General features: G+C 29.9%; 1 protein-coding gene across 1 annotated transcript in view; it reads right to left on the bottom strand.

Moving 5' to 3' along the window:
• Nucleotides 1-3,172: 3,172 nt before the first annotated feature.
• The window catches only part of LOC111612732 (putative uncharacterized protein DDB_G0282133), an 81,116-nt gene continuing 58,924 nt past the window's right edge, over nucleotides 3,173-25,364 (bottom strand). Inside the window, exons 6-8 of the mRNA XM_023353974.1 lie at nucleotides 19,827-19,916; nucleotides 9,859-9,981; nucleotides 3,173-7,689 (exon numbers count right to left, since the gene is read on the bottom strand). Coding sequence (XP_023209742.1) covers nucleotides 3,289-7,689; nucleotides 9,859-9,981; nucleotides 19,827-19,916 — 4,614 coding nt within the window. The 3' untranslated portion in view covers nucleotides 3,173-3,288. The remainder of the gene's footprint in view (nucleotides 7,690-9,858; nucleotides 9,982-19,826; nucleotides 19,917-25,364) is intronic.

Here is a 25,364-nt window from a genome sequence, read left to right as displayed (position 1 = left end):
TTTAGAATGCCAATTTTATGAAAACTTGTTTGAATATTATGTCTTGTTAACATTTCTTTTAAGATTCCCCTGATGATAAATCAAAAGATTTAAAAGTTCTTGGGATTTTGTGAATGTCTTAGCTTTTAATGTCTTCCAAATAAGGCAACGGAATGAAATATTTTGAAGATTCAGAGGTTGTTTTAACTATATTCATCTATATTCTGCTACTCTAAAAATTTAATCGAGGATTTCAAATATTTAAGCACATTTTGTTTCAAAAGTTTATCATATTTTCTACCAAAGGTCAAAATAGGTTGGGAAACACTGTATTACAGAGTGCTTTACACTATTGTATTGATATCAGAAAAACTAAGTTCTGTTCAAAATTTTAAACGAGAGTTTGAGAAAGAAATTAAAACAAGATGATCATATAAAACTTACCACAGTGCATCCATTATTCATATTATGCAAATCTTTATGAGCATGAGCACAAAAATCTACACATGCAGTTACACCTGAAAATGGACGTCCAGCTTCTCTTCCAAGACGACAACAATATGCTTGTGATTCAAACTCTACCTAATAATAAAAATATTAAAAATTCATACAGTTAATGGCATAATAAATAAAATATAAATTAATAATGTGATANATATATTTATTTTTTGATATCATAATATAATGCACATCATTATTGCATGTTAAATTTTAAACCATGATATAGAAAACAAAATTTACAAAGAATATAATGTCGTTGACACACAAATACCCTGTAAGTGCCAAAAATTAAATTTTACAGGAGTAACAAAAGGCAGTATTAATATTGCATATAATAACTTAAGATTTTCCTGTGTGAAGGTTCATTATAACTTTTAATCATGTAATTATCTAGATTTATCACTGACTAAACTCAACAACAGAAAAAAAAAATAAAGATTTAATCATTTACTAGATTTCCTCAACAATGCAGACTGCCCAGTTATATACAAGTAACAGTACAGCCAATTCTACTGAATGTTTCCAAGATTTTTGCATAACATGCATACTCTGTAGGCCTGTACAACTATGACATAAGCCTGTAGATGCTTACATGGTTTTCGTGTGTCAACAATATTAGTATTAAAATTCAAATAAATTGTTTGTAAAACATGATTAGGTGGCTTAAAATCTTGTAGTGGCTTAAAACTGATTAAACAACATAAAAATTCTTAACAGTGAAAAATGGCAGTGATCAAAGAATGTCATACATAAAACGAAACAAATTACAAAACATATTAAAATATAATGCATTAATGAAATCATATACAGATGTCATGCAGTATACATACATATATATATATAATATTATTTTAATATAAAAAAAGAATTTCAAACATAACACAACAAACATTATTACAAAATACTAAAATCTATTTTTTTACCTAATACTATAAAACAATTAAATTAAGTTTACAAAACTATTAACTTATCACATTTCAAAAAATACACAAAGTACTTTGTAGATGTGTATATTCAAATTATGTAAATTATAAATCAAATATTTTCAACAACAATACTGTAGAACATACACAGATCACATTTTTGGTTTGTGTATTTTGTTCTGTATAATTGAACGAAAAATCAAATGATCTTTTTCCATGTATTTGTAAATATCTTTATTAATATTAAAGAATATATGAGCAATATCACTTCAAATTATTTAAGAAATTGATGGATAAATTCAAATATCAACACAAACTATTTTACAAAATGGATACTATCAAATTTTAGCACAAAGATCCATTTGAATCCATATTATTTTCTCCAGTGTATTTTAATGAAATAGGCAATAAAAGTTTATTTCTTAATGCTTATTTTTCTCTTTGTATTTTTGTGAAATTATATGTGGCATTCTTTTACAATCCATAATTTAATTTTTATAAGAATTAGTGATATAACAAATTTTTATGACTATATATAATAAAATGTTTTAAAAGTTGGAAATAATTTGACTAAATTTTGAGAGTAATGCGAATATTCGCGAGATTTTATTTAATCTAAATCTATATCAGTGTATTACTAATTTATGATACAGTAATTGAAAATAGAGATAACAGTTATTATAATAAACCAAGGATAAATGAATGTTTATTCCTGATTAAGGGGACGTCCATTACTTACGTGTACAGTTTGAGTCATTTTTTTTTCATTACCCCCTTCCCTGTTGTACAGTACATTTGGCATATCCAAATTACAAAAGTTACGTGTTCATTAATTACGTGTACTGTACAATAGTTCATGGACATTGAAGAAATGACTAAAAAGTTCTACAAATATCTTCTGTTTATTTGCACAATAATAAATTCGTGTGCCTCTCTAATACAAATAATCTTAATATCACTTTAAAAAGTCGACGTAAATCCTTCCCTCCATCGTGTGTAACAATGTACTCTTCGGGACCTCCTCTTAAATTGTACACGTAATTAACGAATGGCACTTAATCAGTAATGCTATAAAAATATGAAAATGTTAGCTTCAATAAACTCGGAAATATAATAATGGATATATTCCGATGTATTCACCAACAAAAAGGAATAATAGACAACGAAGTGAAACTAAAAAGAATTTACAGACCACAAATGCATAACAATGATTATAATTACAATATTTAAAAAAATAAAGTAGACCCCCCTATAACACTGTAGATAATTCCGTTTTATATGAATTCCACGTTGTACGAGTCACTTAGATTTTACAAATACGTGAGCCGTTAACAGCCAGGCACACGTATTTGTAAAATCTAAGTGACTCGTACAACACGGAATTATCTACAGTGTTATGGGAAGTCTACTGTAATAAAATTATGCTACAATTAGAAATAACTCACTTCCTCGCCTGATTGGCCAATTCTTGAAAATTCCACTTGATTTCTCTTCCATTTTTACCAACGTACCAAAATGCCGGATTTGATTTCCTTTCATTTACCTATTCAATAACACAAGTAAATAGTTTTTAAATTTAAATTATGTAATTAACATCGAGGTTAATTAAATTAAAAAAAAAAGAAATCAGAGCCGATTAATACAACTACAATAATAACCAAATACAGTAGACCCCTCCTATAACACTGTTGATAATTCCGTGTTATATGAATTCCATGTTGTACGAGTCATTTAAATTTTACAAATACGTGAGTTATTAGATTATTTCATATACATTTTTATGAATACAGTTTAAATGTATTTTCTTTTTTTTTTTACAAACATTTAAAAGATTTGTCGTCTTAGTAAAAATTCAAACCAAATATAGTACAATATATTTAACAATCTAAAGCCACTTCTGGTAGGGTCCTGTAACAATTAATGGTGGTATTGGAAATACAGTTGCCCAACTCATAGTTGTATGAGAAAAACACTGTTTAGTTGGAGGAATTTCTAATTGTTTTTCTTCTTCATCACATCTTCTTTTATTTGGTAATGATAGGTCTCTTGTGGAACTGTTTACAACTTCTTCCAATCGTTTAGCTTCTATTTTTTTCTCCCATTCGGCTTCTCCATGATTGCGATAATTTAAGTTTTTATGCTGATAAAATACTAAACTAATCCTAGTTGGATTTTTACGATTAGGATTTTTTAGTGCTGTTGTTGCATGTAGTTCATGCTTAGCACACTCAAACAATATTGATCCATGAGTTAATGCTATGGCAACACCACCAATCTCGTCATCTTGAAAATTGCCTTCACTGTCTGAATGAACTTCATAAATTGTATCTTCTGGAGCTGCTTTACAATCTGAAGGTGTTTCATTTTTCAAAATTTGATATTCATTATTAGCTTGAAATGAATTTTGTGAAGCATGATAGACATTAGTAGTTTCAGTTTTCTCGTTTAAAACAGACGCAATTTTTTCTTTTTCAAATTCTTGATTCTGGTTTATGTAAGACTTAGGTCCAGCTTTTTCTTGATTGATTGCATGTACAGAATTTTGGATATTCGGTAGCATACATCTAGATATGGAAGATTCCGAAGATGAATTTTGTTGACTACTTAAAGTACAGTTGATTGGTAACTCTTTACTAATACTATTATTATTATTATTATATGTGTCTTTATTAATTATTTCACTTTGATTATTTTTATTTAAATTAGATTCTGATAATGCAGGGTTATTCAAAAATGTATTTTGAAAAGAAGGTAAATAAGAAGAAATAGGATAAGAATTTACATTGTTAACATTCAAATAATTTGGACCACTGTTTATCTCACTTTTTGAGTTTGAGCAACTTGTATTGACAGAATTATGAACAACTGTTTCTGAATAATGTTGTGATTGTGATACCTGAGATGAATTACAAGATATAGATTTACTGTCATCATTAATAGGTTTTGATGAAGCATAAATACTTTGGTTTAATTGGTTTGAATTTGAAACTGAAGTTGTCAGTTCCCCAGGGATATCTTTTGTTAGAGAATAAACATTTTGATTATGTTGTTTTAAACTTAAAACCGAAAAAACAGATTTATCAGCAGCATTTTTTGATGGAATATTAACATTTTCACTGCAAAACTTAGTATTTAAAATTACGGACTTATTTCTAAAGTTATTACTTTTAACTGGAGAATAAACAGTTTGACTTTGTTCTTTGTAATTAGGAACAGAAGAGGTAGATTTATCAGAATATTCAGTATTTTTTGATGAACGGATATTTTGGTTGTGCTGTTTCATATTTATAGTTGAAGTAGATGGATCTAAATTATCTGATGGAAAGAACATAGATTGACTATCTTGTTTTAAATTTAAAACTGAAGATGTGAATAAATTAAAATTATTTGATGAAGAAAAAGCAGTCTGATAATGCTGTTTAGAGTTTAAAACTGAAGTTGTAGGTAAATCAAGATTACTTGAAGTGGAGAAAACAGTATGATTAGATTGTTCATAATTTGAAGAGGAAGTTGAAGATTTATTATAATCAACATATTCTGAGAGGGAATGGGGATTATGGTTGACTGATTGTTTAACATTATAAACTGAAGGATCATTAACAATACTGGTATTATTTGATGAAGAAGGAAAAACATTTTGATATTGCTGTTTAGAATTTATATCTGAAGATGTAAATTTATTAATAAAATTATTACTTTTTGACAGAGAATATATATTTTGACTGGGCGGCAGTTCGGAATTTAAAACTGAAGATGAAGGCCTATTAAAACAATCAAAATTCTTTGGAGAATATGCATTTTGGCAAAACTGTTTTACATTTAAAGCTGAAGATGCACATTTATCATCAAATTTAATATTTTCTGATGTAGAATAAATTCTGTCTGTCTGATTATGTTGTTTAATATTTAAAGTGGAAGATACAGGTTTATCAACAAAATTTAAGTTTTTCAATGACGAATGATCACTTTGGAGACAATGTTTATAATTTAAAACTGAATGTGAAAATTTATCAGCAAAATCAGAGGTTTTTGATGGAGAATAAGCTTTTTGATCATATTGTTTAACTTTTAAGTGCAAAGCTGTAGATTTATCAATATCTGAATTCTGAGATTGAAAATATGCATTTTGGCAATGCTGATTAGTAGATAAATTTGAAGTATGGTTATCACTTTGTGAATCTGAAGAAGTTTTTGACTTTGTCATATTTATTGGTTCAATTTCTGAATAAAAACTACTTAAATAAGACTTCTTAGGATATTTACAAACTGGAAAAATATTTTTATTTTTTTTAGAATATTCAATTGCTGGTTGTTGGCAGAGATTTGTCTTAGTAGAAAAATTTAATGGAACATTATCATCAGAATTATTATTTTGTTGAGGATCAATTTTTAATGACTGAGAAAGTTTAAGTGATTTACACACTTTTTCTTTCAATGCATTTTTTGCTAACTGCATTTTAATTATTTTATCAGATTTTTCATTTGATAAACAAATTGATTTTACATTCCACTGTGAATTTACTGTATATTCTTTACCTTGACTTATCTGATTTGGATAATCTGATGGTAAGTGGAAGCCAGAATTAGATATGGCATATGATGGACATTTATTAGTTAATGACAATGATTCTGTACAATTATTTACATAATGATTTTTTAAATATGGTGTTGCTGATCTTTTAGCATTTACTGGAGAGTTTGAGACTAGATCGTATGACTTGTTATCATCAGACTTAGATGAAATTGTACAGTTATATGGCAGTGATGTAGAAGTCATGTTATCATGTGTCATTATGGATTGAGCAACATTAACTGAAGATGATATATACTGAGATTTCCTGTTATATAACTGCTTTTCTGATAACATATTTTCACCAGTCTGGCAGTTATTACCATCAAAAGATTGTGATGGGTTATTCCACGATAAATTTTTGTTATGCAGTTCTTTAAAATTCTCATTTTCTAAGGTTTTACTATTAAAATAATTTAGATTATTTTGAGAACATACTGTATTGTGTTCTGATACAGAATATTTTGGTTTATTTATAAATTCATTATTACTATTTATATTTACAGAAGATGAATTATTTTGATTTATATTACTATGATCTGCTTTATATTCAGATACATTTTCAAATGATTGTTTTTTGAAACTGTGAAGTGTTAATGATTTATTATCTTGAATAACTGATCTTGAATAACTCTGTACATCTGAATTACAAGCATTATCATTACTTGTAAAACTTTTCTGAAGTCCTACTGAATTAATTTCTTTATGACATGAAACAGAAGGACTGGAGGATAAAATGGATTCAAATGGATAATTTGAATGCAAGCCAAATAATTTTTCTGTGTATGCTGAGGATTCTTTCAAGACTTTTTCCTGTAGTTCTTTTTTAGTTACATAATTTGTAAAATTATCTGTACAATTTGATGAGGATGACAATGATGATGATATTGGCTGTGATGATTGTAATGGCAAATGAATTCCATTTTGGTAATGGCTGTCATGGGATGGCAGTGATGAGGAATTTAAATATGATGAAGAATGAATAATTTCATCTTGATTCAAACTTTTATTTAAATATAAATTATTAAAATCACATTTTGATGAATTAATGGCAGTTTTCTGCAAATAATGTGGACTACTAATATTAAATGGTTGTGTAGATGATACTTCCTTACTATCAGTTTTATTATCTAACTGCTTTCTACCTGACAAAGACTCTCTAACTATATTAAAGTCAGATGTATTTACAGGTTGAATTTCTGAATTTTTAATTCTATATATTTTACTAGAACATTCCTGCTCTTGTTTGAAATTATTTTCCATTTCAATTTTGATATTATTTTTTATATGTAATTTAGAAGTATTAGGAAACGCATCGATACAATTTTGGTAAGATTGTTCATCTTCCTTTTTAATTTTATCATGAAAATTTTCATAATCAGGTTTAATATTTTCAAACAAATGATTATTATTAGCTTGTATATTAAACTGATTAAGAGTTTTTACTCCAGAAGAAAAAACTTTGTTATAACTCTTACTCGTTTTAAATGAGATCCATTTTTTTCTATTTGTTAATCCAGATCTAAACGAAATAGAATTCTTTTTTTGCAAATTTCTATAATATTGTTTTTGTTTGATTTCTTTTCTGATATATAATGCAGTATTAGCTCCAGCTTTTGATTTTCTGATGCGTTTTCTGCATGGTCCTAGAGGTGTAGTTCTAATTCGTAATTCCAATGGATATTTATGAAGAACTTCTATGGCACCATTTTTTATCTGTAATGAGAAATATAAGAAATAAACATTCAAATTAAATTTAAATGTAGTATGTATCCAAATACATTAATATCTAAATCACCCAATTATGACATTACAAAAAGTATTTAAAGCTAAACAATTTATCATTAACTGATAAATACTTTATCAATGATTATTATTAATATACATGTTACAACTTTTCTTCAATAAAGGAACAGTTATTATAATTACTTAATTTTTTTTATAAAAACTTGATTGGGAATAACTTTTTTAATCATAAATTTAAAAAAATAATAGTGAGGTTGTAGCCGACGTTTTCAATGTGTACGTCAGACTTCAGCGCCGTCTTCCTGTAAGCCTAGAAGTTTGACAATAGCGTTTGGAACGTCAGTGGAATCATGCTCAATGTTCCAAATGCCATTGTCAAACTTCTAGGCTTACAGGAAGATGGCGCTGAAGTCTGACGTACACGTTTTCACGTTGAAAACGTTGGCCGCAGCCTCGCTAATAACAACTCAAGTTTTATGCTGCAGACCAAAAATCATCATCAATATAGAGTAAATCAAAGCCAGTTTTTACAGCCATACATATATCTAAAAGCTGAATTATTTTCAAGGTAGAATTAAGTCAATTTAAATTAATATATGGAATTTGACTTAATGCTAATGCTAAGTGATTATGCAACCATCTTGTGCTAAGACTACTAATTAAAAATTAATTTTAAATTTAAGTAAATAGTTTATAATATTCTGAAAGAAAAAAATTGATCCTGAGTATAATATTCTGAAAGAAAAAAGTGATAATATTCTGAAAGAAAAAAATTGATCCTGAGTAGGATTGAAATCTGTCAAGTTCCAACACCTTCACCCCTTATAAAAACAAAATGGTTCCTGGAACAAGAGGAAGTGGGTCGATATAGGAAATGCTGAAAGATGATGTTTTTGGACAAGGAAAGGAATTTTGGACAAGGAGAAGAGAAGAAGCTATCCCATGGACTGGTAGAAATGACAGATCCTGTGGTTGATGGTTGAGTTGGTGTTGTTCTCGTATGTTAAATGTGTTTTTTTGTGTCAAGAAACAAATGTGTTTACAAGGTTCTAGTGCATCATCTGACTTAATTACCCATTACACACATTACTCGACATTATCCAGATCCTTCCTTGTCCAATCTTAATTTGTTTCCACATATATATTAATTTGGATCATATAATAATACCAATAATTGTTGCTGTGTTAACTGGGAATATCTATATCTATATTTCTATTTCTCCATGGTATTTAGCCAACTTTAAATTCACTTAATCATAATCCAAAAATAATCTGACTTTTAGATCTACATTTAATCTTTATCAAAAAACTTTTTATAAGAAATGCTAACCTGAGAAAAGGACCACCAGTAGTGCAAAATCATATGTCACAGCTGAAGAGCAGAATGAATGAGGAGAAATGTTCCCATCTATCCCACTTCCAATAACACATCATCACTCCAATGTTCAGATATTCATAAACTATCTTAATTTTATTCTAAAATAAGTTCTATTTTCAAATTATTATCTGAAGCAATAGAGTTTTAGAATAAGTTTAAACTGATATTTCTCATTTGATAGAATAAAATTCTAAAATTTGTATTGTAAACTGATAGAATTTGCCGTTTTGTCTATGTCATGCATAAATTACACGGTTTTTTCCAGCACATTCAATCATGAAGTCAGAACAAGCATCACTTTTATACATGAGTACAAGTCATTTTTTTGTAGTGCAAGCAGTGCAACTCAATTGTGCACAGGAACAATTTTTATACTATTAGTTAGATGTCAGCAAACTGGAGTGCCTACTACCTGTACATATCAATAACATGGAATGAATGCATTGATTGATTTGATACTCAGCACGGTAGCAATTGTATGCAGACAAAATGTTAACCAACACCTATACTTCTTGTTGTATCTTGTTGGATTGGCATGCTTATTTGAGAATATAAAAGATTATTCCACAGTTTTTAGAGGGCTACCTATAAGTCCATAATTTACACACAGCAGCATGGATTTTCCATGATGATTGGCATCTCTGTTTTTATGATATCTCGATAAGTTTATACTAAAATGTGTATAGCTCAGTCTATTACAATTTAAAATCAATGTTTTTTTAATTATTGTAACAAATTTATAAAAATTATTAAGTACTTACTTTTAAGTTCTGACCTTCTCTACTTCCAAATTCATCTGTCTCATCTAAAATGTAAAGTGGAAGTACATGCAATTGTTCATTGTCAGGTTTGTGCCAGCCTTGATGTTTTGTCAATGTAACAACCTAAAACAAATCATTTGCACCAAATATAAATTATTATTTAATACAGTTAAAAATATATTATAAAATATCATATTCATATTAATATGNCAATGTAAAAAAGGCTATTTCTGAATATTTTGATTCAAAACCAAAATCATTTTACAAAGACGGGATTAAAAAGCTACCATCAAGATGGGAAGAAATTGTACAAAATAATGGTGAATACATTATAGATTGAAATAAGATTTAATTAAAATTTTTTGTTGCTTTTTTTGTAGATAAAAATGCGCACGAACTTATGGACTGACCTGATATATACCACTGTATTTTGGCTATTTGAACTTTTTTGTATTTAATAAATGGCACTCGGCAGGTGCTCTGAGATGTCATATTTCACTCTTTCCTATCTACCTTTCTCTTCTCATCACTCTTCTCACTTCTACTATAACTCTTCATCTTTTCTTTTCCAAGGCTATACCTATTGCTGGTGGCCTTCTAATCTTTTAGTAAATGTTATATACAACAGCTAGGAAAGTAAAAACAGGAGAGAACTGTGAGATCCTGAGCTGTAGTTTTATAATTTATTCGAAATAAATTATAACAAAGGAGAAAAATTTTAGAAAAAAAACAAGGAAATAACAAGATGTTGATAAAGATAACACTTCTTTTCTAACAAAACTCTTTCCTGAGATAGTTACTCACCCCCCAGGAAACAAGAGAAAGAAATTTCAGATTGGTCATTAACAATCTCTTCATCTAATATTACCATTTTTGGAAGTGTTCTGACTCAAGGAACAAACTAAAAATTATAAAAGGATTTCAAAAAGGTCATTTAAGATGTCTGGTTTACGAGAATAGTCCAATCCTCCAGACGTCCAATTCCAGTATGCCGCTCAGTTCAGTCATCCCATTCAAAATTAGAACCTTGTACAAGTCAATGGTCCCATTCATCTCTCAAGTTACTGATAAGCTCCTCATCAAATTTCCCATCTGCAGAATTGTGACTGTTATCCATTTAATTCTCTGACAAAGGACCTCATCTGGAAGAATTCATAAAGAGGACAAAGTCATTGAGGTAATTATCTGCTCGTGATAAAGAGCAACTGTCTTTTTCTCAAGGTCAGGATATCTAAATTTTAAGAGTTTTAAGGTTAGAAACAGATTTGAGTTGTCAGTGATCTAATTTGATAATTTTGAAGGTCCATCTAGGATGCACTTATATTGTTATATGTCTGTTAAGTCTCAAAATGGTTTGTCTTTGTTTGAATTTAATTATTGTTCTTAATATACATTAATTACAACTATATATGTGTTTCATAAAAATAAAATTTAATGTTTATTTAGTATAATTTTTGTCAAGTGCATTTTATTCCAGACCTCTCTGTCTCTTTTATCTTCCCTCCACTGTCTGCTCACATTCATCCCCATATGGACCGCTCGCACACCTTGTGTGTTACAAGAGAAAAAACACAGTGGTGACAAAAGCTGATAGGGAGCACTTGTAAGTTTTCACAGAACTAAAGCTGATGCATCTTTGGTGGTTTCCAGCAAATTGAGATTGCAGATGAATGTGTAGCAAGTAAAGGATTTTTTGCAATTTTTAAAAATGCTCTTATTAAATTTAAACAAAGAAAACCTGTTGGATGAAATCATAATTACAATTAAAATTAATTAATAATCTTTCAGTGCTGCATAACTCTCACTGTCGTTCAAACTGATTTTAAAATACAGATAACCCAAGGTTTATTTGCAGGAAATTACAATATTTAATCATTAAAATCATCACTGTTAGATGGTAATAATAATTACATGCTTTAATTGAAAATTGACAAATAAATTTATTAGATATTACATTTATATTTTGAATTTATGACTATGTTATATATATAATATTGGATTAAGTAATATCATTTCAATTATATAAAATACAACTCTTGTCACAATACAACTCCTCCATAAACAAGTAACAATAAACATTAAAAGAATCAGTAAGTTTTATAAGATGAGATAAAATATTTTTCAAGACTAAGTTCATCATCATATAGCCAACATAAGCTTTAATATTAACAAATATTTATTAATTTAAATGTTGGCAAATAATGGATTTGAATATGAACTTTGAAAATGTAGTAGACTTATGACAAAAAAGATTTTAAAACAGAAGATACTTAAAAGTGTAAAATTTTTCAAACGTAATGCATTTAACAAAATTTCCATCTAACTAAAATTAACTTATAATAGAATCAAAACTACGTAAAACACAAATTCAAGTCTAACATTTAAGATGTTCATCTGTTTGTAATATTGATAAGAGCACCCAAACCCAAGGATCTAAATCAGAAGCATCGTGTTTTTTTTATTCAGGACTAAGTTACTGACAGTAGTAAAAATATCAATAGATTCTTCAAAGAAAAAAATGAAGCAAAAGCCAAATGGAAAAATGTTCAGATAATGATGCTACATTATAGAAATTTTCTTTTGAAAAACTTATTGTTACTAATGGTAACAGCCTTGAATAAAAAGCACAAAACTTCTGATTTATATCCTTGGACTTAGGTCTTCTAATCGACAACACATACAGATAAACATCTTAAATATCAGATTTGAATTTGTATGTATGTGTTTATATTACACTATAGTTTGATTTTACCATAGATAAATTTTAGTAATTTATAAATTTTGTCAAATTTTAAAGTTTTACATTTAAAAAATATAGAAAATGCCTGATTATATATTTTAAATTTTCACATGCCTACTATTAGGTTGTTCAGAAAGTAATTTCGTTTTTTTTACCACTAGACGGATTAGTCATACTTTTTCCGCCATTTACATTCTAAACCGTATTATCATTATATATTTTGACAACTAGCATTTTAAGGCTTATTTGCAAAAAAATTTGTTTGATTTTGTGCAATTGTTTATTTTTTGTGTCCCATCATATATGGAAGATCCAAAGCAGCATTTTCGGTATATTTTGCGCCTTTATTACCGAAAAGGTAAGAATGCTGTTCAAGCAAGAAAAAAATTGTGTGACATACGGAAAAGATGTATTGACAGAACGACAGTGCCAAAACTGGTTTACAAAATTTCGTTCTGGCAATTTCAATATTGAAGATGCACCACGTTCTGGATGGTCAGTTGAAGCCAATGAAAACAAAATAANAAGTTGTATAATTATGTTAAACAACTAATTAAATAATAATTATGTCAAATTATTAATATAATTGTATAGACTGATAAATAGAAAATATTAATATTGTTAAAAATTATTATATGAGATGTTAATATGCATTAATTCAAAATTAAAACGCCCTTGTAACAGGCGAAAGCCTTCTACGCCAATAAAGATTACTTACTTACTTACTATTACTGGTAATACAGTGAATTTTCAAAATATTACCAGTATACTAGAAAATTAACTACAATTTTTAAATTTTGACTCCAGATGCAAAAATAGCAGACTATTAATTGTTTACTTACTGACTTATTGGTGAGTTGGCAACTAAACAATCACTAGTCCAATTGAATTTCCTTTGTTCTATTTTGAAAAGCAACAATTTTATCTGAAATTTTTTACTTGGTGTGATTAAAAAGTTGCCAATGCAGGGGCTCATATTCAAATAAATGTATTCCATTTTATCAACTAAAAAGTTGCTCAAATAAAATTGCTAGCATACTATAGATATTAAAAATAGAGAAACAAATTGCAAAGTGTCCAGTGTAGTATAGTAATAAGATACATTAAAAACGGAAATTAAAAATTATAAAGTAATAATTTAAAATTAAAAGTAGTAATTTAAAAAATAAATAATGTAAACTACTTTTATGGTTTAAAGTACAATATTTGATGCTTATATATGTCTTTAATATGTAAAAATATAAATGTTACATGAAAGTGTGGACAAATAAATATTTAGTTTCAAAAAAATTATTACATGTCTACCTATTTTTACTGAATTTACCAGAAAAAAATATCAAATTACCAGTGTGAGATATGAAAGAGTTTTTGTTAGCCAACTAAGGCAAACACCCAAGAAAAAGAAACATGCACAGTACATGTTAAAAACTAAAAACTCAATTTATTTTTGTACTCTAGAATGCCAACTCTAGGACAATTACTCTGGCAGCAATCCTAAACCCAGTCAGTGGAACAATTACAAAAATAAAATGGCCACATCACACCAAATTGCAATCACAATAATTCAATACTACAAACAAGAATAATTTTTCTAACACTAACCCTTAATATTACAGTTACTCTAATTAAAAAAAAAAAAATTGAAAATAGGGAGCAAGAAGTAGATAGGGAGCAAAGATGGTGGATAGGAGAGGAAAAAATACCAGGTCTTTTGGTAACCATGAAGGCCACATGTGAGCTTTGTAAATACAAAATACTTGTTTCTATCTTCCTTTTTCTCGGATCTTGAGAGTTTTCTTGTATTTTTTTATCCTAAAGGTCAGTTGCACATTCCAACACTTTAAGCTGAAACGGTAGCTCTAACACAATAATGTCAACCCAGAAATTTCAAAGTTCCCACTCAAATTTCTAGCTTAACCCATCTAGGCTTGGCCACTGGACACTGTAACATCTCTCTCCTTTCATGGTTTTCTCTCTTCGAGCACAATGCTTTGCTTCATATGCCCTTAGGTAACCTCGCATACAATGTTGGTGATTTCTAGAAAGTAGCCTCACCTCCAAGAGAAAATAATTTGTAAGATTAGACAGTTCTAGAAGGTGGAAAGAACAAAGAGCAGAAAAAAGTGTATGAAGGACAAAAACAGACAATATGGCTTACTGCAACTCCAGTACATTTACTAATGCATTTTTTAACTGATTACTGGTAATCAGTAAACTAATTTATTGGTAATGCAAATCCTAATTATCACTTAAAAGTTATAGACTTACAGATAAATACAATGACAAGAGTAAGCTGACTGTAACAGTTATGATGCTACTTATATAAAAAAAATTATATGCTTAAAAATTCTATATTTTTCTCTTTTGATTTTGAAATTTATAAAGAAGAAAGAAAATTTTAGAAAGAATTCAATATCAATAAATCATATTACTATGAGGGATGTCCAGAGAATAAAGAACATTTGAGCTTAGCACTCTGTATAGGTGAATGATTTCTGTTTTCAAATTCAATTTGCTCTCTGATATGTTAGCTTAGTGCATGTAGAGTTTTGATAATGGCAAGCATATTATTACCGTTTTGTCTTGGTTAAAATGTGTGCAAAAGTCAAAAGTCCTGCCAAAGGTAAAGTGCTATTCGCTTTCTAACTGCAAAGAAAGTTTGTCCTATAAAAATTTGTAAGTAAATCACAAAAGTGTATGATCACAGATGAATGAAGGAAGTGTGAGAAAATGGTGTTTATTGTTTTGTAGTGCTCTGCCACTATTATTTTTGTACTTTATTCGTTTTTCTTGTTTCTGTAATCTCTGTACCAGGATTTATCTCAATTGTCGCATTACCTAGTGATTGTAATTATTTCCATTTGTCGCGCACTAGTTTTTATTGTAATTGTCTTCATTGATGTACGTGTAAGGCGGGAACCATTTTGTGTTGGTTTATGATTGGACTATTATTGGCCTACGTATAGCTCACATGATTTGGATGGCACAAGGTATAAATTGTAGAAGTGTCATATGCAAGGGCCATTTTTTTGTTCTGTTAGTCACCGGTCTGCACCTAAGGAGGCTTTCAGGCTCTACCAGGGAGAAGGAAGAAGCGAGGTAAGAACAAAGAAAATTCTGCAATTGTGCCAAGGTTTTGAATGGACGTAATGAAAGGAAAAATCTTTTTCCATCGCCATGAGGACATAGCTTGAACCTACTGCTGAACTGTTATTGAGTAGTCTTACAAGTGATTAACACCTTGATACGAATATTTCCTTATTAGGTACGAAATTTTCGCTAAAAAGGATTTAACTGTCACGTGACTAAGGATAACCTGCTACGCTGGTAAGGAGAGTCACTCATCGACTAATCAGCATATGTTCCGTCAGTGTAAAATGATTGTAAATATTTTCATGTAGTTATCTTTAATGTTATTAGGATTAATAGTTTAATTAACCTCATTCTGTGCATGTTAAGACTGGTTACAATTATTTATCTTGTACTGTTGAGAATTGTATATTTGATTTTAGTATTATAAAACTGTTAAATTCTAAATTCCTCGTGTTAATTGTTGTTTGTAAGGCCCTTCATCTCTTACCCTCCACATTCTGTGTGCTTCGGCCACTACAGATCTACAGTTTAATCAAAGATTATTAGTTCACAATGAACATCATCTGGATGACCATCTCTTGAGAATGAAGAACTGAAACAAAAAAATCGATAATGAAATTCGTATGGCTCCCAGTGACTTTCATCTCTTTCCCAAACTGAAAGAGTTTTTGGATGGCAAATGTTTTAGAATGGATGATGAGTGAAGAAGCTGTCAGTAACTGGCTGAAAAAACTGGTGGTGAAAGTCTATGATGAAAGAATCCAAAAACTAGTGTCACACTAAAAGTGTTTAAGTCATAGTGGTAACTATGTATAAAAATAACTGGTCTTGTACTAATTACTTAATAAAACTTATTTCCTATTATTACTGTTTTTTTTTTATAGCCAAACATTCTTTATTCTCTGAATGCTCCACATATTTAATTTTTAACAAAATGATAGAGAAATTTTCTAATTGTATTTTCTATTTCTCTACTCAACTTTTCATTCCAGAAAATTATAATTTAAATTATGAAATTTTTAATATTTCTAATTACAGTAATCTACTAATTATAATCACTTTGGGACATGCATATACAGATAATGTTGAGAGAGGTAATATTGAGAGAAGTAAATAAGACTACAATGAGTGAAATTTTTATTATAATTATTATTTTGAATTAGAAATATTTATTTAATTTTATAAACTAGCATGTTTTAAATATTCTAGTTTCTGAAATTAAATGAATGACCACTAATTAATAAAAATCACTTTTATTTTCACAATAAAAATGCAAAATTTCAATAGTTTTTTACAGAAATCAATGCTACAACTTAGGGGTTGTCGATAAATGATGTCCACACTGGAAGGGAAGGATGGGGTTATGACAAGTCAGACAAAGTTGGAAAAGGGGTGGGGAGGGGTTGAACTTCAATGGATGTCTGTTTTATTTCATTAAATTTTATACAGTTTATGCATTTTATTATTCATAAAGTAATAAAGGTTTTGAGGAGGGTTGACTTTTGTTGGACATCCAAAGAGGGGGAGGGAGTTATGGAAACTTGGACAAACTGGGACAATGGGGGAGAGAGAGTAAAAATTCCAAGAAAAAGTGGACATAATTAATGGACAGTCCCATATAAAAATGACAGCTAACTCATTATCTACTTGATTTAAAACTGAAATAATACAATACTCATCAGTAAGTTCAGCAAAGACAGATTTTTTAAATATTTACTACAGTAGACTCTCCCACATTTGTATCCTCCTGACACAAAGGCAACCAAATATTTTTGAAAATATTGTACACTACTCTGATACTTACCTTTCCACAATGTGACTTTCTACGAGCTTTTGCTGACCACCAGTGATGTGATAATGATGAGGTATTAGTATAATGTAGCGGCTTGTCAGCAAATCGAGATGAACAAAACAAATAACTTTAATACAATACTTTCAAAATTAATTGTAATTGCCAAAAATAAGCGTCAAAGACAAAATAAACATTTTTTTTTACATATACATAAAGTACAGTACAGTACATATATGGTACATTAGCCATATATATTACAGTCTTATTTAAAAATTATCACACTCTGTTATCCGGATTTTCTTTTTAATATCTGGATCACTCCTGCCCACATTAGTTTGGATACGGGAGAGTCTACTGTACTTCTAATTTTTTCTTATAATTTCTAATTCAATCTTGATACAATATTATTTCAGAAATACTTCATAAGATAAAGCTTTCATAAAAACTTATATTTAAACTGACTTAATTTTAAAATAAGAATATACAATAATTATTAAATATGTATCAATAAAATTTTTTACAAAAGACAATAATTTATATTAAGTATTTTTGCATGTCTGAATTACACAATCGTGAGCACATAATCACAACTTATGACAATAATAATTTATAGTCTGATTACATTAGTCTAGATATGTTTTTAAAGGTCAATAATCTTTAAATAAAAATGACTGTCAAATTTTGAAGTTTGGCAAAAATCAATATATTTATTTATATATATATATGTTGATTTAATTAAATAATAATTAAATAATTGAAAAGTAATATATAAGTAATATTGAAAAGTAATAAATATATAAAAAGTTACTGCCAGGAATTTCTGAAACTTCTATAATCATAAATTGTATTAGTATTATAAGGACCTTGAATAAGTTCTCGCTGTTTTCCAACAGATGGCGTTACCAGAACCACATGTGTTTATTTTTAGATGGTGACGCATCTGTAAGGAAGTACAATAAGCGACCTTGAAATTCAGTATATATCATTTCACCGAAGTGTAAACAACTTATTTTTTCATTGTGTTAAACATGTCTAGTTTCGTGCCAAAAAAAAAAGTATTTGCGGGGAATTTTATTGCACTATTTTATTCAAAAAAAATCTGCAGCTGAAGCACACAGAATTCTTGTTGAGACTTACGGCGACCATGCTCTGTCGGAAACAACATGCAGAGATTGGTTTAGACGCTTCAAAAATAATGATTTTGATGTTGAAGATAAAGAACGATCTGGTGCACCAAAAAAGTTTGAAGACAAGGAATTAGAGGCATTACTTCATGAAGACTCATGTCAGACGCTAGCTGAACTTGCAGAATCATTAGGAGTTGATCACACAACAGTTTCGAAACGTTTAAAAGGATTAGGAATGATTCAAAAGCAAGGACATTGGGTGCCGTACGAGTTGAAGCCGAGAGATGTCGAACGGCGTCTTTTCACATGTGAACAGCTGCTTCAACGGCAGAAAAGGAAAGGTTTTCTGCATCGTATCGTGACAGGTGACGAAAAATGGATACACTACGATAACCCTAAGCGTAGAAAATCGTGGGGTAAGCCCGGTCATGCATCAACATCGTCAGCAAGGCCGAATATCCATGGTTCGAAGCTTCTGCTCTGCATTTGGTGGGATCAGCTAGGTGTAGTTTATTACGAGCTGCTCAAACCAAACGAAACTATCACGGGAGATCGCTATCGACTACAATTGATGCGTTTGAGCCAAGCATTGAAGGAAAAACGGCCGCTATATGAGCAGAGACACGACAAAGTGATTTTGCAACATGACAATGCTCGGCCACATGTTGCACAACCGGTGAAAACGTACTTGGAAACGCTTAAATGGGAAGTCCTACCCCACCCGCCATATTCACCAGACATCGCCCCTTCCGATTATCACTTGTTCCGATCGATGTCACATGGCCTGGCTGAGCAGCACTTTCGTTCTTATGAAGATGCCAAAAAATGGGTTGATTCTTGGATAGCCTCAAAAAACGTGTCGTTTTTCCGACATGGAATTCAAATGCTGCCAGAACGATGGGAGAAAGTAGTGGCTAGTGATGGACAATACTTTCAGTGACGTGTTTATTACGACTTTTTTTAAATAAAGTGTTAATTTTCACAAAAAAACAGCGAGAACTTATTCAAGGTCCTTATAATAATTAAATTAAATAATTAAAATTACATTTGTAAATAATTTTTGTAAATGGTCTGATTAAACTAGAATACATAGAAGACAAAATCAAAGTTCAGTTTAAGGAAAAATTAAAATCTGTCTCTTTTAGTTACAGATATCTTGTCATTTAATTCTTTCAAACAATATTTATGTTTAGACATTAATAAATTCATACAATACCTGATTATTATATGAATCTGGTGCAACTTTCTTATATAATGGACTGACATGAGTAGCTAAAGTCTGAAGTTTATCTTCAAGTTCCTGTTCCTGTAATAAAATATGTCAAATTTCATAATGATCAAAAATAAAATCATTTTCTCATTTTGATAAATTAGATATAATATATTAACTATTTTCACTCTTTATTTTAAAACACTTATATTAATCAAGTAAAAAACTTTAAGACAATAATATTAAAAATTACAAATTTAAGTACTAAAATTTCCTGCCTATAAGGAAGACTTCTTTGTCCAGACACTTTTTGGTTTACAATCATTTGTTATGAACTGAGATTATAGAGAACAAATTTAATTATACACTGCAGTAGCACTGTCCATTGCCAATCTTTCAAAGCTACCATTTTTTCAGTATTGATACTGGGTTTCCCAAAAAAACTTAACTTTTTAAACATGGCATTTCTAATCATGGAACAGGGTAATAAATGATCAGACAGCGGTGTTCCATCATCAGATGTAAAGATTACACATCCAAGAAAAGCATGCATGTTCAAATAGCATACATGTTTTGTAAAGTTTAAACTATCATTCTTGTATTTAAATAATTACAAAATGGCTCAAGAATCAAAAGAATTACACTCATTTGACAGTATATAAATTTTGAATTCATAATATCCACTTTATACTTAAAAACAAGCTATAAATGCTAATAAATGTTTTAATATTTGCCAACATTGGCATAACCATCAAAAAAGAATATTAAATAAAAAGGTTGCTGGCACCGCATAAAGGATGAAGAAACTACAGATATTGGTGGTGGCAGCTTGGCAAACATGTCATTTATATCAACTAAATATTTCTTTTAATCTATGTAAATTGGGTACCGTAAGTCTAATACAGTACTGTAATTTTATACATTTCTTGTGAAAGAAACATTTCTTATTCAACAGCCATAAAAATTATTTATATTAATGATGTCTCCAAAGTCCAACGAAATTTTCGCAGAAAAATAACATCTGAAATCGCAGCCGCGGTTTGCTGCGATGTTCCTCGACGAAAACAAGCTTGAGCAACGCTGATGTCGAATGGTGCACACTCGGTAAGAAGTAATCCTACAATTTTTTGCTTATAGCGTAGTTTATACGGATTATTTCCAAAAAAAATATATGTATTTTGGAAATGTTAAGTCGAATTAGTCTAGAATCGATTAATTTTATGGAAGGAAACCTTTCAAACAGCCGTAGTCCGTAAACTTCACACGTGTCAAATATGTGAGCCAATCACAGCCCAAGGATTCCTACAACGCGAAATTCGTATAACGAGGAATGTATCTTCGCATTATAGGGGGTCTACTGTATATATATAGTAAATTTTTGATACATTCCATACTATATCCATACCAATTTTTGGGCTGCATTTTGAAAAACTGTAAACCTATAAATTCCCACTGTTGACCATCTGTCTGTCTGTCATTCCTTAATCTCAATAACAGAGTTAGATAGATGAAAGTCAAGACCAGATATGGAAAGCTTAGAGGCAGGAGGCCCCGATTAACTATATATGAACTTTTGCAACTCAAACACCAACTATGTAGTGCAGTGTTTTTCAACCTTCTTGAATATGTGACCCCATGTTAAAAACTTCTGGCAACCCCCCAGGGCCATATTAAAACTTTATCAGTGATTTTAAAAACTACGTATTTAATTTTCTTTCTGTTGAGACCTAAATATCGATCGAAAAACCAATTGTACTGTAAAATAAACAGGTACAGCCTTCTCACTGAAATTGTAGTTTTTTTTTTATTGTAGTGTAGGACCTACAAACACTTGTCTTTTTCTTTTACCCATGACCTCCATATAACGCTTTGCGACCCCCCTGCGGGTTGTGACCCACAGGTTGAAAAACACTGATATAGTGGTATTCACTCAGACACAAGGCAAATCTCATCATTAATTTTTATTTAGTTGATACGTGTATTTAATGTTTGTACACGTATCAACTAAATAAAAATTAATGATGAGATTTGTCTTGTGTCTGAGTGAATACACTATATAGTTGCTGTTCGAGTTGCAAAATAATTACTGGCACAGTTTCATAAGTACTAAATATATATGAACTTCCAATTTGCACTGGAAATCATGTTATTTCAATTCAAAAATTTCCCCTGAAAGGAGTTAGATAGATGACCAGCACAACTCTATTGCTAGCAGGAAAGTAATGATGTACAGGGGCAAGATACTATTAATTTGAGGTGGAAAGCATATGTTTCAAATTAAAAATTGCAGCCAGGCATTGTAACAATGTCACAATAAATAATTGCTTATTCCAATAATTTTCCGTAACATTAAAAAATAGCTCTCAAATTATTTTATTGTTTGTTAAGTCAAGAAGTTGTGTTGACCTGATAAAATGTGATGGAGAATTTATGTTTGGCAGACTTTTACAAAAGGCAAAAGCAACAAATCCATTCACTTCTACTTGTAATGGACTATAGTATTATTTAAGTCTGCCAGCCCTCCAGTAAACATTTTAAAGTTAACCTTTGTTTAAAATATGTTTTAGCTTAGATAATCATTAACTACCTTCTCCAAGAATCCCATGAGTGCAATTCTGTTTCATTAATACAGGGAGTCCCACTCGGGAGTACAACTTTAAAAGTGTGAATTACTCATGAATGCATAAACGTAAAGGCAAGCTGTAAGAACTGAATATACCTGTATTTAGTGGAAAACAAGTCCACATTACAAAAGGTGCTGAAAATGTCCTCCCCCATCGTCTGCACACAAGGAAATGCGACACTCCATATTTGAGAACGTCCTCTGCAACATGTCACTGTCCATGGCAGCAATTTTACACTCGATGTTTGCCTTCAGTTGTTCGATGGTCCTGGGTTTGCTTGCATACACCTTGCCCTTTAAATATCCCCATAGAAAAAAATCTGGGGAGTTAAATCGGGCAATCAAGGTGGCCACAAACCTTTAGAGATCACCCTGTCTCCAAAAAATGATCAGATCCATTCCATACTGGCATGAGAGGTATGGCACATTACTCCGTCCTGTTGGAAGTAACCTTCTTGTAGTTTGTAGTCATCCAGTTGTTTCACAAATTCGTCAAATATGGACAAGTATTGGTCAGTGTTCACAGTCTCATCAAAGAAAATTGGACCAGGCACCGCCAGCCAGATGCCGGGTTGCACAAATCAATTCTTCATTAAATAAGGAATATTTTGAACCTTGTTTCATGATGATACATGCATACGTTCACAAGTAATTTGCATTTTTAAAGTTGTACTCTCGAGTGGAACATCCTGTATATTCATGTATGCCCTTTGTGCATGTTATTTTTGGTTGCAGATGTTTCTAATGCTATGGTGGGCAGGCCCTTTTGGATAGAATAACAGTGCTCCTTGTTACACTTGTTAAAAAGTAGTCAAATATACATATGAAAATTACATAATTTGGATTCTAGTGAGGTGTTGGTAAAATGGATGACTGTTTTGTAGCTTCTCTAAGAATCCCATAGTTCCTATTCTTGGATGTAAATGTGATCAATTGTTTGAACTTTAAATAATTTTCTTGATATACCAGTTTCAGCTGTCATAGAGTGGGGACTAACTGCCTTTTATAATTCTGTATTTTAAATTTTCATTGTATCACTTTAAAATGAATTGTGTAATTTCTTTCTTAGATTAGCAAATACTTATTTTTAATTATTAAACATACAAACTGTATCATTTCATTGGTGATGCACTAAGAAAGTAAATAAACAATACATGAATGTGTACAAATAATGTGACAAACTTTACTGTCAGCAAATAATTGCACCTGTAGATTATAGGTGGAAAATTATACTAATAGAAATTCAGTCACAATCCACTGTTTAATTATTATTCTCTCATTTAAATTAAGAATATATATAAGAAAAAATTTTATATTCAGCAAAAACAAAATTGTGTATTAAGAACTCAAAAATTTATTATAGTATTAGTTTCAGTTGGAAAATTAAAGATAACTGAGCTCTATATGGTAGAAGCAAAAGTAAACTAAACTTTTATTGAAACTTTTAAATACACTTATTACTGGCCAAAGACATACTTCAACTCCACCCCCAAATGGCAAGAGAACTTCAGAATCCACACAAAATTTAAATTTTACATGTACAGTACAGTCAAATAGATGCAAGTATGAAAGTTTATATGTTGAATGTTTGTAACTACCTGTACTTACAAACATCTGTAATGCATTTTCAAATCATTGTAAAGGATGGCATATAAAGAGCCATGTGAAATTTGTAAAATTTACCAGATCATCTATTAATTAGCTATAGTCTCTTTTGATTTCTTTTCGATAAAAATTTTAACATAAATGCATACCAAATGAATGCAGTATAAGTTTTTAAAAATGGATGTAATTGTCTGTAGTCTTTTTAGGCTTTCTTTTCTTTAGGTGCAATTTTACTAATCCAAAGTTTTCATTAATGTGAAGAACTTTGTGTAATAATTAGTTCAGAGTAGTGAGACTTCACTATACTTGAATTCTTTATGTATTCAATTACTCTAGCATCACACATATGATGAGCTGCAGGCATTATTCTAAATTTTTAATAGTTCATAAATATAATCCAAAAGTATTAAATTGGTATAATATTTTTCATTATTGCTTAAGTTTATTTTATTATATGCTGATCTATGTACCTAGTTTTAATAACTAAACTAAATATCATTAAAATTACTAATTTTTTTTTTTTTTTAACTTTTTTCACCCTGAGCGCCTATTTTAGCATGCCCATTATGGGTTTGGCCAGGCCCACAATGGGGCAGATTGGTGAGGGAACGGTCCCAACATATCCAGATGGACCCTCCTGAAAAATTCTTGAGGATTTTTTTAACCCGTCCAGATTTATCCTGGGTTTCCCAGAGAGGTAGGTTGCCACCTTGACTGCATGGCCATCTGGCCATTTAAAATTACTAATTAAATATGTACAAAAAATATCACAATAAATATAAATGTACATTATGTTTATATATTTAATTACCTGGTATTATCAATGTTAAAACAGAATGTCTATACACATTCATTTTTAAGGCTGATAACAGTAATTAAAATTTTAATCAAAATAACAGATATTGAAAATTACTCAATTAGTCTGTATTTTAAACTATAAAGAAAAAGTTTATGATAATGTTTTCCTGCTTCATGATTTGATTACCAAAGTTATTTAATTGATACAGTTTGTGGAAATTTAATTAATGAATTACAGTAAGACCCCGTTTAACACTGCCTCGTTTAAAGCTGATTCAATATAACGTGGTCTGCTTGATGCCTAAATAATGCTCAAAATTTATGCTTATTGAAATTAACGTGGTATTTCATTGATTCATATATAATACGATTATTCCCAAACACGAACCAATCAGCAAAAGGTGGCAATTTGTCATAGTGCTGTACTTTCCTTAAATCTATGTTAGTTTTGTGCAATTTTGGAAAAAACATAACATCATGGATGCAATAAGAAATATATCAACTTTGCTTGGCATGAA

Source organism: Centruroides sculpturatus, unplaced genomic scaffold, assembly GCF_000671375.1.
Source record: "Centruroides sculpturatus isolate CEXI.00-Female unplaced genomic scaffold, Cexi_2.0 scaffold1774, whole genome shotgun sequence".
In the NCBI taxonomy this organism is placed as follows: Eukaryota; Metazoa; Arthropoda; class Arachnida; order Scorpiones; family Buthidae; genus Centruroides; species Centruroides sculpturatus.
The sequence above is the reverse complement of the archived record's forward strand: the minus strand, read 5'-3'. Positions and strand labels throughout refer to the sequence as shown.